The sequence below is a fragment of the Ranitomeya imitator genome, chromosome 1 (assembly GCF_032444005.1).
Source record: "Ranitomeya imitator isolate aRanImi1 chromosome 1, aRanImi1.pri, whole genome shotgun sequence".
In the NCBI taxonomy this organism is placed as follows: Eukaryota; Metazoa; Chordata; class Amphibia; order Anura; family Dendrobatidae; genus Ranitomeya; species Ranitomeya imitator.
Genome location: NC_091282.1, coordinates 489,524,571 through 489,539,480, shown reverse-complemented (window position 1 = coordinate 489,539,480; position 14,910 = coordinate 489,524,571). Strand labels below are relative to the sequence as shown.

Here is a 14,910-nt window from a genome sequence, read left to right as displayed (position 1 = left end):
TCCATGATATCTTTGTTTTGATTTATTTTTATTTATTTATTTTTTTAATAATTGGTGTGTACTTTAATCCCACAGTTTGTGCATCTAAAATATTTTATTGCGCAATCTGTTTGTTTACGGAGTTCTGGTTAATGTTGCAAGAAATGAAATGAAGTTGAGCATTTATGGATAGTTTGTGGCCTGAAATGTAAAAAAAAAAAAAAAATCGCAACTGGAGAACTTCTCATTAACTGTTCAATATAATTATTTTATGATAAATGTGCACCACTAATATTAACACACACAGGATTGGTGTTTTCTTGTTGTAGGAGCTCTTGATGTGGCATCTCGGAGTCCTTTTGCTTCCTGGTTCAGCGCCATGCTGTGCTGCTTTGGAGGTGGCATATTGTCTTCCATATTACTAGCGGAGCCCCCTGTTGCAATCTTTTCAAATAGCACTAACATTATTTATGCCTCTGTTGTTTGGTAAGTGCTGCTACATTCATTATGAAGTGGGATAACCCCCCCCCCCCTTTTTGTCTTTTATCGTTTTATGTATTTAAGTGCTATGTTAGCAAAAATGAAAATGTAAAAACAAAAATTTTATGTGAAAAGTGCATAAGAAAGCAAGCAATGACACTTCCACTTGTAAAACTTCGTTCACACATTACTCTCGTGGTGCAACATTGTACAAAAATGGCAGCATAACTGGGACAGGGCACCCCCTTCGGATCACATTAGGAAATAGTTTAATAACCAACCCCTTCACCAATGTTCTACTTTTGATTGCAGAAATGTAACGTTGCTTAAATTTTAAACAAGTTGGAAATATGGTAGATGATTAGCAGCAGAGTCAAGATGCTGCTCATGTTAACTTCCACTTTTCTTTATTTTTTTTCCTGTAAAATAACATGTCATTAAGATAGTAATTTTATACTAGAAAAGCAGAACAAGGTTTTCAATGCCAAAAGCTTATCCCAGAAAAAAGCTTAGAAATTATTCAAAACCAATGAGTTGGTACCGGATTTGTCTGGTGAAATCTTATCTAACTATACAGATGTTGCAAAAGTAAAGACTTGTGTTTTACCATCTTGATGAATTGTTACAGAAGGTTCTTGTTTTAAGCGAACTGGTCATCTTCAAAACTTCTATTTATCTGCAGATACTGGGTTAATCTACAGCGTGAAGCATTACGATGCTTCCTGGCCATATAAGAGATGGTGTGGCTACCAGTAGAAAATTAAGTTTTCCTCGGGAGCCACTGGCTTTCACTCGTGGGGCCATGTGTGAGTTGCTGTAAGTGCACCCTGGCACTGTGACAGCCGCCTCTGCAATGTATCTGTATAGAGTGAGCTGTCCAAATCCAGGGGCAAACTGACTATAACCACTCCAGGCACCGACCCAATGAATGAAAGCCAGAGGCTCCCAAGAGGAAGTAAGTTAATTTTCTCTCCTGTAGCCACACAGGAGGCCGGACAGTATTATGTTGCTACTCTCTATCTGCAGGAACAAGATGTTTTCCGAGGTGAAAGGTTTTTTGGCCACGTTCACACTTTCAGTATTTGGTCAGTATTTTTGAGCCAAAATCAATCGAACAAGTATAATAAAACACGTCACCACTTCTGTATTTATCACCCACTCCTGGTTTTGGCTTACAAATACTGATGTAAAATACTAAGGCCATGTTCACACAGTGCGTTTTTTACTGCGGAACCGCAGCGTTTTTGCCGCTGCGGTTCCGCAGCTGTTTTCCATGCAGGGTACAGTACACTGTACCCTATGGAAAACAGGAACCACTGTGCACATGATGCGGGAATCGGGAAAAAAAGCCGCGCTGAATAGCCGCGGTAAAAAAGAAGTACCATGTCACTTCTTTTTTCGGAGCCGCAGCGGTTCTGCACCCATAGACCTCCATTGTGAGGTCAAACCCGCAGTAAAACCCGCAGATCAAAAATATATCTGCGGGTTTTATTGCGGTTTGTAGTGCAGAACCGCTGCAGCAGGAAGTGCGGGGAGGGGGCGGAAGTGCGTGGGCGGAGTGTGGCTGCCCCGATGCCCCCCCCCATTTGTCACCCCCATAGGTAGGGACAATAAAAAAATTAAGAATTTTTTTTTTTCCACTAAGGTTAGGGTAGGGGTAGGGTTTTTTCAGCCATTTTAACCCTAAAAAACTTCCTAGAAAACACACAGACTCTGCATAGAAAACTGCATTAAAAAAAGGGATCAAAAAACGCATCAAAAAACGCATCAAAAAAGCACCAAAAAAAGGACCTGCGTTTTCTGCCAAGAGCTGCGGTTTCAGTCCTGAAAAAAAAAGGATGGAAATCAGGAACGTGTGAACATACCCTAAACGTATGAATGTGGCCTTTAAGAGGATGGTCATTGACTGATATCAAAATAGGTGTCAAATTCCACTTCCCGTATATACTCGAGTATAAGCCGCCCCGCCCCCCCTAATTTTGCCACAAAAAACTGGGAAAACGTAATGACTCGAGTATAAGCCTAGGGTGGGAAATGCAGCAGCTACCGGTAAATGTCAAAAGTAAAAATAGATACCAATAAAAGTTAAATTAATTGAGACATCAGTAGGTTTAGTGTGTTTGAATATCCATATTGAATCAGGAGCCGCACATAATGCTGCATAAAGTTTGATGGGCTCCATAAGATGCTCCATATTAAAATATGCCCCATATAATCCTGCATAGAGGTTAATAATGGCCCCATAAGATGCTCCATAGACACATTTGCCCAATATAATGCTGCACAAATGTTGATTATGGCCCCATAAGATGCTCCATAAACATATTTGCCCCATATTGTGCTGCACAAACATTGATTATGGCTCCATACAGACACTTGCCCCATTTGCTGTTGCTGCGATAAAAAAATAAAAAAATCACATACTCGTCGCTCAGGCCCCCGGCACTTTCAATATTCACCTGACTTCGTTCCAGCGCCGCTCCATCTTCAGCATTTTCTGCACTGACGTTCAGGCAGAGGGCGCGCACTAACCACATCATCGCGCCCTCTGACCTGAGCGTCACTGCAGAAGATGCTGAAGACAGAGCGGCGCCGGAACAGGGAGCAGGTGAATATTGCGCACCGCTCCCCTCCCTGTTATACTCACCTGCTCCTGGCGCCGTGCAGTCCCTGGTTCCCCGGCGCCGCAGCTTCTTCCTGTATTGAGCAGTCACCGTTACCGCTCATTACAGTAATGAATATGCGGCTCCACCCCTATGGGAGGTGGAGCCGCATAATCATTACTGTAATGAGCGGCACCATGTGTCAGCTCAGTACAGAAAAAAGCTGCGGCGTCGGGGAACCAGGGATCGCGCCCGGAGCAGGTGAGTATAATTAAGACAGCCCCTGCTCCCCTGCCGACCCCTGGGTATGACTCGAGTACAAGCTGAGAGGGGGACTTTCAACCCCAAAAAATGGGCTGAAAATCTCGGCCTATACTCGAGTATATACGGTATTTTGTGTAGAGATCACCATGCTGGGTTGTCTGAGTCAAGGTAATCTTTTCCAGGATGGGAATATGGATCCTGTATGAAACTACAACTACTGTTTGTAAGCAGAATAAAAACTTGCTTTTCAGATATGTATAATTCTGTACAAGACTAAGGAGGACATTTACTTAGTCACATGGTTACAAAGGGAATGCATTAACCTGAAGAATTCAAATTCACATGTTCCTCTTCTGAGCTGTAAACCTGCTCCATCCATATCCTCTTCCTATGCCTGCTTGGATTTTTTTCATTTGAAACTCAGAATAGTTTCTCATTAGAAACTAACTCACTTTGCTATCATTTGGTTTAATGGTGATATGCCATGGACTATAGCCCCCAACCTGGATCTGCCCCATCCACCTACCCCCACAGCTCCTACCCAACATCCCCTCAGTCCCTATCCCTATTGCCTCTATACACTTGCTTTGGCAAAACTGATGTGTATTTGGTCCTGCCAATAAAGCTTCTTTGAATCTTGTGATAAGGTAATACCTGTAGCTACTTTCATCTATTGATATCAATACCGCTCACATACACTTGTGTTAAAGGGAACCTGTCACCCCGAAAATCGCAGGTGAGGTAAGCCCACCGGCATCAGGGGCTTATCTGCAGCATTCTGTAATGCTGTAGATAAGCCCTCAATGTTACCTGAAAAAGACGTTATGTTATACTCACCCAGGGGCGGTCCCGCTGCTGGTCAGGTCGGATGGGCGTCTCTGGTCCGCTGCGGCGCCTCCCATCTTCATTACAAGACGTGCTCTTCTGATCTTCAGCCATGGCTCCGGCGCAGGCGTACTTTGCTCTGCCCTGTTGAGGGCAGACAAAGTGCTGCAGTGCGCAGGCGCCGGGCCTCTGACCTTTCCGGTGCCTGCGCACTGCAGTACTATACTCTGCCCTCAAGAGGGCAGAGCAAAATACGCCTGCGCCGGAGCCGTGGCTGAAGATCAGAAGAGGACGTCTTGTAATGAAGATGGGAGGCGCCGCAGCGGACCAGAGACGCTAATCTGACCTGACCAGCAGCGGGACCGCCCCTGGGTGAGTATAATATAACGTCTTTTTCTCCTTTTTCAGGTAACATTGGGGGCTTATCTACAGCATTACAGAATGCTGCAGATAAGCCCCCGAGCCTGCCCAGTCTTGGGCAGGGAGCTGTATTTTGATTGCTACCAGCTCTTTAATTTCTTCTTGCTCTGTTAGCACACACATGCAGTGTTCACTACTGAACACTGAAGGGCATGCAATGAAAGATTACGTCCTGACACCAGTACCAGAGTCAGGATGTACTTTGTGGACGGAGTTTGTACGGCCCCCGAAGGATGGTATAAATATGCAAATGGCCCTTGGAAGAAAAAGATTCCTCACCCCTGACTTACAGCATGCTGCTGTAAGTGTTGCGTGCATGCATAGTGCTACTGTATTATCTGTTACTTGAGTTTTACAAACATTTAAAAGGAATACATACATTTAGATGCATTTTTTGAAGGCCTATCCTTAGGATGAGCGCAATGAAGAGTGCAGTAATCCCCTTCATTGTTCCCACAAACATGGTGGCTCATGTGTAAGTGTCTATGCTTGGTACTGCAGCTTTAAAGTGAATGTGATGGACTGCAGGCTCATCCATCTGTACAGATAATGCGCCTGTGTTAAAGGTGTAGTGTGAGCACTGCAGCTCCTTACTGAAGTATGAAAAACATTTGAGTAATCTTCAAAATTCAAACTTTTTTTTGTGTGTGATTTATTAAATAAGGCCATGTACTTGGTATGTGCCTCATTCTGTGTAGGGACAAATAGCTTGGTCTGCAAGTTTTGGAAATCATGACACGAGTTTCAGTTACAAATGACATAGCACAGCTATATCAGATTTCAACCTGGTCCTTCTGCCATAGATGTGATCAGAACCTTAGACATGACAGGGCCTTTCTATCTGCAGAGTTTGAGGAGTTGTCAGTCTTCACTTTCATTAAAAATCTTGCAGAGTTTATACTTGGATGTGGTCTGTATTCACAAATCTGCTGAAAAGAGCTTATAAAAAACAAACTGCAAGTTAGGAGCGCTCCCAATGGACCATCAGATTGGGCTTGGTGGTGTTCGCAGTTACCGTAATTTGTTACCGTAATTTGCTTTTTCTGCAGATGGCTATAGTCTGTGCAACACAGATGCACATTTTTGAATTAAGCCTTATTACAAAATTAATCTTGGTTGCATTTGTTCTTGATAAGTCAGAAAAAAATCCCAAAAATGTACAACTGCTTTAAAATAATAAAATTCCTATCAGTTTCTTACAGAACATGTTTGGTTCTTGATATTTTATGATGTATATTTCTTTTCTCTACCGCTCAGGTACATGGTCTACTACTTTCCGTTAGATCTGTTCTATAGATGCTTTTGTTTTCTACCTCTACGTGTTATTGCTGCAGCAATGAAAGAAGTGACCAGAACTTGGAAGATTTTGGCTGGAGTCTCACAAGCCCACGGTCGCTTTAAAGATGCTTTGCTAGTCATGGTTGTCAATGGCTGGGCGAAAGGTATTATGTGAGCAAAGTATTGGATGTGCTTTGTCAAACCAAAGAACATGTTAACAGATTAGAATAGAAAATTGTAACCTGTGGCTATTCAACTGCAATAAAACGTCCTACATGACCTAACCACTTGCACCATTATTACACGGTAAAGTCCTTGCATTAAAGGGGTTGTCCTTTCTAAAATGAAAAAACTTCAGTCACTCTGTGTCACTGCCGACTTGTGAATCCGCCCAGCGCACGCATCGTGCGCTGCGTGGATTTGCCGTTTTCTGCCCCAGGAATGGCAGTCAGGTATGCGATATTCATACTCCTGGGCAGAATCCATGTAGTGGACGTGACTTCTCTCAATTTACTTGTATTCAGCGAGGCCATGCCCACTACACAGGTTCTTTCATCATGCGAGCAGATCACATACTTGACTGCCATTCCTGGGGCAGACACTGACAACTCCTCGCAGTGCACAGTGTGTGAGGAATATGTGGATTAATTTACCAATGTATCTTCCACATCTCCAGCACCAGGGGTAGAATGTGGTAAGGGCACCCGCATGTTTGACATCAGCAGCTATTAAGAATGAGGGAGGTGAGTCAAGTACCGATGGACATGCCAAGACGCCATGACTCTGTATGGCTCCAACACTGCCATATTGACTCTTGGCAAGCTCTTCAGATATAATGCCACTGATGTAGAACTTATGTTTTTTGTTTTTTCTTACCTCAGTCAGAAATGGATGAGGACATATGATATGCTCTTTACAAATCCTACAGCATCACATCAGTTTAGTTACTCAAAATCCTTTACCAGGTTCCCTTTAAAGCAACGATGTATCTGTGTAGAACATATTATAAAAGCAAAATGAGCAAATACCCTGTAAGTAAATAGTAATTGTACATGTTGTAAATAACATGGGGTACTTGGTTATCACCATTTTGATCAGAAAAGCGTAGAAGCCAGCCCACCATGACTAGGTGTACCCAATCGGGATGGCTCCTAACTTTTGTAATTCACTGCACAGGACCTAAGATCTGTTAAAGGGCCGCAGCGTCAATGTACCACCCTACATTTCACATACACCAGTATACTGGATTAAATGTAAAGTGCCATGGAATGAATGGCGCTATAATAATAATTACTTGTTTGGTGATGTATCTGTGATTCCCTCCCCTCCCCTCCCCCTTTTTTTTTTTTTTTTTTTTTGTGACAGTTTGCATACTTTAAAAAAAAAAAAAAAAATGTAGCTCTATCCCATGATGTGTATTCGGAGGCAGCTAATTGATCGGTTTTGTTTGCAGCGGCTGGAGGCGGCCTGATCTCCAACTTTGAACAACTTGTGAGAGGAGTCTGGAAACCCGAAAGCAACGAGCTTCTAAAGATGTCATAGTACGTGACTGGTTCCACTCTCCTGAAAATATATATAACACACACACACACACACCTCATTGTCGGAACTTAGCCTAAATGTTTTGATTCACAAGACTTAATTTTGCTCATTAACATCATTGGAATCGAGCACTCCCATTTCCTTGCCACATAAATCTTTTGCGTTGTTTTGGTCTGTACACTGAATTAAGGGATGGTTCTCCCTTAGTGTTAGGTTTATTTTAGCAAGCCTTGCATCGCTTTGCATTAATATTGTCTTATATACACAGTCCGTTTTTATTTTTAATGTGAAAACCAACGAAAGAAAAAAACCTTAAAAAAAAACCCTTTTATTTGTATTTATTAAAAACTCATAAATAGAAAAATGGGGAAAAAAATCTGTGTCATCAAAAATGTACATTGTCAGGTTGATATAAGCATACCCGTATATCAATTAATAAAAAAATCTAAGGTAATAGAAGTTGTCTTAACTTTAAATATCCCTTCCTGAAAGCGTGGGTTGGCACCGTGGGGATACGATATGGTGTCCCTGCTCTACGTAGGCGATCCTTACCTGACCCCCTACAGGTAGTCTCTAAACAAATTAATTAATTAAATTTTGAAGTGGTGTAATTCAAAATTTGAACTCGTCTCACAGCTTTATTTACTGATGGACAAAGGGAAAAAATTAGCACAAAAAAATGAAAATGTATTAGTCATGAAGGGGCCTGGGCAGAAGGCTCACTGCAGTATAAACTATAGTGTTGTTACTTTGAGGCTCTGACAGTAAGGAGTTTTGCTCGTTTTGTCCCCCCTCCTCCCCTGTTGCTTAATTGTGCAGCAGGTAATTAATAATTTAATGACAGAACTCCTTTATTTTTTCAGCAACTCTAAATATAAAATGTAGATACAGTTTTGGTGCCATGTTCCTAAGTTTAGAAGTTAATTCACGTTTGTTTTTCTTTAATTTTAGCCCTGTAAAAATCAGTCTATTGGGATCGGTTTTATTCACACTGCAGCATGTTGAGCTGCTGCCCATCGAAAGACACCACCTCCTGTTCATCTATACTATGTTTCTTATTACTATAAAGGTAAGATTAAACCTATGTTTCCATTTACACCCTCTCCTCCGAAAACAAATGCCATCATGAGGGTTTTGCCATTATTCATGTGTTCATAATGTATCGGCATACATCAGTATGAAAAATGGTCTCCTTTTTGGCATTATGGCACTGACTGTTGCTGGCGCAACACCTAATGTGCTATAACCACAACGGATTGTGAAAACAGACCTGGAGTTGTTTCTAAATCCTTGTCCATATGCGATTTCAATCGGGTACTCCGAAGTCAGAAAACCTGTTAAAAGGATGATCGCCATTTTAGTTACCACTCACTTTGGTGATTTTAAAAGGTTTAGGGATCTTTCACATTGCGCTTGTCTCCACATTTGTGGGTCCCGTTGGGGCTTGCTTCCGAACCACCCGCAAAATGGGATTTGGACCAATGTGTCGACGGGGCCATAGACTATAATGGTGCCAGCAGAGCGTTCGTGCAGTGTCATGCATATTTTTCAGGATATTCAGATGCAGTCTACTACGTTTGAGTGTCCTCCTCCATTAGGCATGTATGCCTGAAAATGATGCATGACAGAGCGCATGTTTGCTCTGCTGACATCATTAGTCTATGGCCGGTCCAAATCGATAAGTCTGCAGTCAGTGACTTATGTATCCCTCCCTTCCCCCAGTGGACGCACTGTCCGCTGCGAGTATTCGCCAGTTTCTAAGCCAGGACTGGAGGGTATGTAAGAGTTAGGCTGTAGTCTCACAACGTATTAAAAAAAAAAAAAAAAATGTCCATTTTTCACTGCCGAGATTCGCAGAAATGTTCCCAAACAGTGATCCGTATGTCATCCCTGTGCAATGCGAGGATGCGAAAAAAATTTTTTTTTTCTCATCAAGGTATCTGAGTGACATCTGTTTGTCGATTTTCTCGCCGGCTTGCAAAATGGACATATAATGGATCGATTGGCCTCAAATATTCTTGAAAAGATATATACAGTCTATATATACACTGCTCAAAAAATAAAGGGAACACTTAAACAGAATGTAACTCCAAGTAAATCAAACTTCTGTGAAATCAAACTGCACTTTGGATGCATCACTGATGGACAATCAATATCACATGTTGTGCAAATGGAATAGACAACAATTGGAAATTATTGGCAATTATCAAGACACACTCAATAAGAGTGGTTCTGCAGGTGGGGACCACGGACCACATCTCAGTGCCAATGCTTTCTGGCTGATGATTTGGTCACTTTTGAATGTTGTTTGTGCTTTCACACTCGTGGTAGCATGAGACGGACTCTACAACCCACACAAGTGGCTCAGGTAGTGCAGCTCATCCAGGATGGCACATCAATGCGGGCTGTGGCAAGAAGGCTTGCTGTGTCTGTCAGAGTAGTGTCCGGAGGCTGGAGGTGCTACCAGGAGACGGGCCAGTACACCAGGAGACGTGGAGGGGGCCGAAGGAGGGCAACAACCCAGCAGCAGGACCGCTACCTCAGTCTTTGTGCAAGGAGGAGCACTGCCAGAGCCCTGCAAAATGACCTCCAGCAGGCCACAAATGTGCATGTCTGCACAAACGGTTAGAAACCAACTCCATGAGGATGGTCTGAGTGCCCGACGTCCACAGATGGGGGGTTGTGCTCACAGCCCAACACCGTGGAGGACGCTTGGCATTTGCCACAGAACACCAGGATTGGCAAATTAGCCACTGGTGCCCTGTGCTCTTCACAGAAGAAAGCAGGTTCACATTGAGCACATGTGACAGAAATGACAGAGTCTGGAGATGCCGTGGAGAGCGATCTGCTGCCTGCAACAGTCTTCAGCATGACTGGTTTGGCAGTGGGTCAAAAATGGTGTGGGGTGGCATTTCTTTGGAGGGCCACACAGCTCCATGTGCTAGCCAGAGATACCCTGACTGCCATTAGGTACCAGGATGAGATCCTTAGACCCATTGTGAGACCATATGCAGTTGCAGTGGGCCCTGGGTTCCTTTTGAAGCATGGCAATGCTAGGCCTCATGTGGCTGAAGTGTCAGCAGTTCCTACATGATGAAGGCATTGATGCTATGGACTGACCTGCCCATTCCCCAGACCTAAATCCAGTAGTGGACATCTAAAGCAGGGGTCCCCAACTCAGTCCTCAAGGCCCACCAACATGTCATGTTTTCAGGATTTCCTTAGTGTTGCCCAGGTAAGAATTGCATCACCTGTGCAATGCAAAGGAAATCCTGAAAACATGACTTGTTGGTGGGCCTTGAGGACTGGAGTTGGGGACCCCTGATCTAAAGCATCAGGTCTCGTTCCATCCACCATCTTGAGGCATTTCCACTGAAGTTGGATCAGCCTGTAATTCTCATTCTAAATCCAGACCTCCATAGGATATTCATTTTGACTTGCATTGATCATTTTTTGGTTTATTATACTCAACTCATTCCACTATGTAATGAATAAAGATTTGCAACTAGAATATTTCAGTGATATCTAGAATGTGTTATTTTAGTGTCCCCTTTGTTTTGTTTTGAGAAGTGTAAGATTATCCATCTAACTAAAGGTGTTTTATCTACGGTAGGCAATGCATTTTTGGTGGAAAAGTTCCTTTTTAAGTCAAAATTTAAGTGTGCTAATTTTTTTTTTTTTTTTTTTTTTTTTAACTAAAATGCATTAAATGTCTTAATTCAGAATCTCCTATGTGGTCTAGATGACATGTTTTTTTTTGTTTGTTTTCTAGGTCAGAATGATGCTGACCAGGTCATCTGCCTCTCCATTCCAACCAGCAGAAGAGTTAATTGGACGCTTGTTGTTTGGTTTGCAACAAGCCTCTAAAGTATCAAAGGAAAAAGTTACAAGTGACAAAGATGAACCCAGGGTGAAAGAGAATATTTCCAAAGAAGAAACTGGAGCAAGCAGCTCAGAATCCAGTGACTCTACAAGGAAGAGAAATCCTAAAAAAAGTGAATAAACTAGCGTTGAGCAAAAAGATTCACTGTGAACCTGGTCCAGCAGCCACGTTGATTGCCTGTGGCCACCGGACCAGAGGTTTGTGGATTTGCAACATTCCCTGACTCTTCTCATTAGCAGGTTGCCGCTACATAATTATGTTGCAGAGTGACTCATTCATGATGTCACCATGACCTGCTAATCCAAAGTGGTTTCAGGCATGTAAAGAGTGGCAATAGGTTTGCAGTGTTCTGGTCCGGCAGCCATGGACTACTAAATTAGTTAGAGCACTCTGCACTCTGAGCATGTTAGACTGACCACATACTGCGATAGTGGCTGCAGAGTTGAGTAAAACTTTTTTTTTTTTTTTTTTTAATTTCTCCTCTGTATTGTGGAGATATTAGCTTGTCAAATTTAGGTTATTTTGCTATAGTTCAACTGTATTACCAGAGATTTTTTCATCTGGGTGACCCAGCAAACAGGCAATAACACGGGAAAAAAAAGAACATGCCCTATTCACCTCACTGATCTTTGCAGCTACTGTGTGGAAATACAGCACAGCTGAGTTATGTATCATTACAAATACTTCCAGGTCTCATGTCACAGCAGCCAATGTGGAGGGAGGCTGAAGGCTCACGGCAGTATGGAAAGAAATCTGAAAATGTTTCTCATGATACATAACTTGTCTGTGCTGTATCTTTGCACAAGAGCTACATGAGATCAATAAGGAGACAAAAAAATGTATTCCTTCACTCTGCAGCCACTATGCCATGATGTGGCCAGTTTAACGTGCTCAGACTGGTGAGAGGTCCTTTTAAAGGCCACTATGCACATCAGATCAAAATCTTCTGAAGCTGCTAATCACGGCGGGGAAAGGCCAACAGTCTAATTTTTATTAAGACCTTCCGAATCTTCCCCGACAGATGGAAAGGGAGGTAGAAGTCTGTTCAACAGATTCCAATTGTGATCCTTTTGCTCTTTTTGAAGATCAGCCTTTGCCACTGGAGTCCAAAAGTGGTTTTCATAGGGAACGCTAGCATTCTTTTGCATTGAGAGAGTAAAGCGATGACTGTCAGGTAAACTGTCATTTGGCTAGCTTTGGACAGCTATGTAATGTGTACGGGGGCCTTTACCGTTCTTGGTATAGTCGCATTTCTCCTGAGAACATTAAGCATTTACCAATACCTTAACCAATAAAGAACTGTAGCCCAAAACTATCCTGCATGCTTCGTTATGTGCACACTAGAATCACATCTTCTGTTTAAAAAAAAAGTATCGACTCATTTATAACCAAATTTCATTGAGTCTTATAGGAGTTGCAGTGTTTTTAAAGAATAATACTGCAGGCTCCACTATTCTGTTTGCGTTCCTGTATCTGTCTGGAAGAACAGTAGCAGCATGAACATATGAGTTTAACTAGAATTGAAGATATGTTTTGTAATTTATAAGAAATTAGCCAAAAAAACAGGAAATAAGTTTAAATCTTTTTAATCCCCCAATGTTTCTGGGCCACCAATCTGGGTTTTTTTTTTTCCTGCTTCCATCAAGTTGTACATGGGTAATGTGATGGCTGCTGCCATTCACGGTCTTCGGTGGTCACGCACTGAACATGCAGGATAACCACTTGTTTGTACTCTACCTCCAAGACCAGTGCTACATTAGGAACACTATAAAACAGCCTCCATAAGTGATTCTTATGTTGGCAGTCTTTGCTTTGTGTATCCTGGGGGATTATTTACCTGCACCAAATTTATTTGCAAAATTTATCCCCAAATCAGTCCTTTTTTTTTTTTTTTGCTGCAAATGCATTTCTGCAAACTTCATTTGCATAATTGTGACCGTTACAGAAATGTTCACAACAAATCTGCTACGTATAAGTATACGCATAAATACCGCTCAGTTTCACAGCTTCAATTATTTGATGTAGTGTGGGGTGGTATAGTAATTAGTCACTTTCACAAGCAATAATTTATTTGCTGTAATAAGGATAACAATTTTCAGAAATATAAATTATTTAAATATTTTTCTCAAATAATTTATAATACATTTTATAGATATTTATCTGTACTGTTATTTGAACAATTGATTTTCATAACACCTTTTGAATATTCTGAATTTGGTTTTCTACTGTGTGAATATATTGTGGTGTTCTCACCATGTTGTAAGCGGTTTGCTGTTTGCACTGTTAAATTTTCCTACTGTGACATTTCTAATGTTTTCACTGTATTTGTCAAAAAAATAACCTAAGTTAAAATAAATTCTACTTCATCACTACTTGATTCCTAAAAGCATTCTGAAGCCATTTGTGTGAAGTATGTAATGCTGTTTTTGTTTCTTGGTATGATTTAAAAAAATGTTCTTACCTTAAAGTCTTTGCACACTTTGTTCATTGTCATTTCTATAATGTATTTTTCTTAGGTCATATTAGAGATCTGTTTTTTATACTGGGGTAGGAGTCAACTAGGTTAACAGGAAAAGTTTTGCAAGTTTTCCTACCTACAAAGAATGGAAAGGTCTATATTTTTTTTTTTATCATGGGTACTCTTTAACTGAAAGAGACATTACATTGTGATTTTCTGGATTGTTTATTCCTAAATACTTAATATGCATTTTAATTGCTAGAAATGCGTATTAAGTACCTGATAGTATAGGAAAACCAGAACTTAACCCCTTTAGCCTTAAACCACCCTGCAAGGTGGTTTGCACGTTAATGACCGGGCCAATTTTTACAATTCTGACCACTGTCAATTTATGAGGTAATGATTCTGGTACACTTCAACAGATCCAGGTGATTTTTTTTTTTTTTTTTTTTTCATGACATATTGTACTTCACCATCCTGGTGTAATTTCTTCGATATAACTTGCGTTTATTTGTGACAAAAATAGAAATTTGGCAAAAATTTGGAAAATTTTAGCAATTTTCAAATATTTTTACACCCTTAAATCAGAGAGAGAGATGGCACACAAAATAGTTAATAAATAATATTTCCCACATGTCAACAAAATTTTTTTTTTTAGAAGTTAAGGGTTAAAAGTTGACCAGCGATTTCTCATTTTTACAACAAAATTTGCAGATCCATTTTTTTTTTAAGGACCACCTCATATTTGAAGTGACTTTGAGGGATCTATATGTTAGGAGATACCCAAAAGTAACACCGTTCTAAACTGCACCCCTCAAGGTGCTCAAAACCACATTCCAGAAACTTATTAACTCTTCATGTGCTTCACAGGAGTTAATGGAATTTTGGGAAAAAATGGACCAGAAAACTTGTTGTACAATTTCTCCTGAGCATGCCAATACCCCATATGTGGGGGGAGAACCATTGCTTGGGCGCACAGCAGAGCTCGAAAGGAAAGGGGCATCTTCTTGAATGTAAAGTTTCCTGGAAACATTAGCGGACATGTCCCATTTAGAGAGACCCTGATGTGCCTAAACAATGGAAACCCCCCACAAATGACCTCATTTTGGAAACTTAGGCCCCTCAAAGAACTTATCTATATGTGTGGTGAGCACCTTGAACCTCCCAGGTGCTTAACA

At 41.3% G+C, this 14,910-nt stretch overlaps 1 protein-coding gene across 1 annotated transcript in view; it reads left to right on the top strand.

Moving 5' to 3' along the window:
• The window catches only part of TMEM38B (transmembrane protein 38B), a 68,423-nt gene extending 54,760 nt beyond the window's left edge, over positions 1 to 13,663 (top strand). The window contains exons 2-6 of the mRNA XM_069765793.1: positions 309 to 465; positions 5,829 to 6,013; positions 7,303 to 7,390; positions 8,343 to 8,460; positions 11,164 to 13,663. Coding sequence (XP_069621894.1) covers positions 309 to 465; positions 5,829 to 6,013; positions 7,303 to 7,390; positions 8,343 to 8,460; positions 11,164 to 11,394 — 779 coding nt within the window. The 3' untranslated portion in view covers positions 11,395 to 13,663. The remainder of the gene's footprint in view (positions 1 to 308; positions 466 to 5,828; positions 6,014 to 7,302; positions 7,391 to 8,342; positions 8,461 to 11,163) is intronic.
• The last annotated feature ends 1,247 nt before the right edge of the window (positions 13,664 to 14,910 follow it).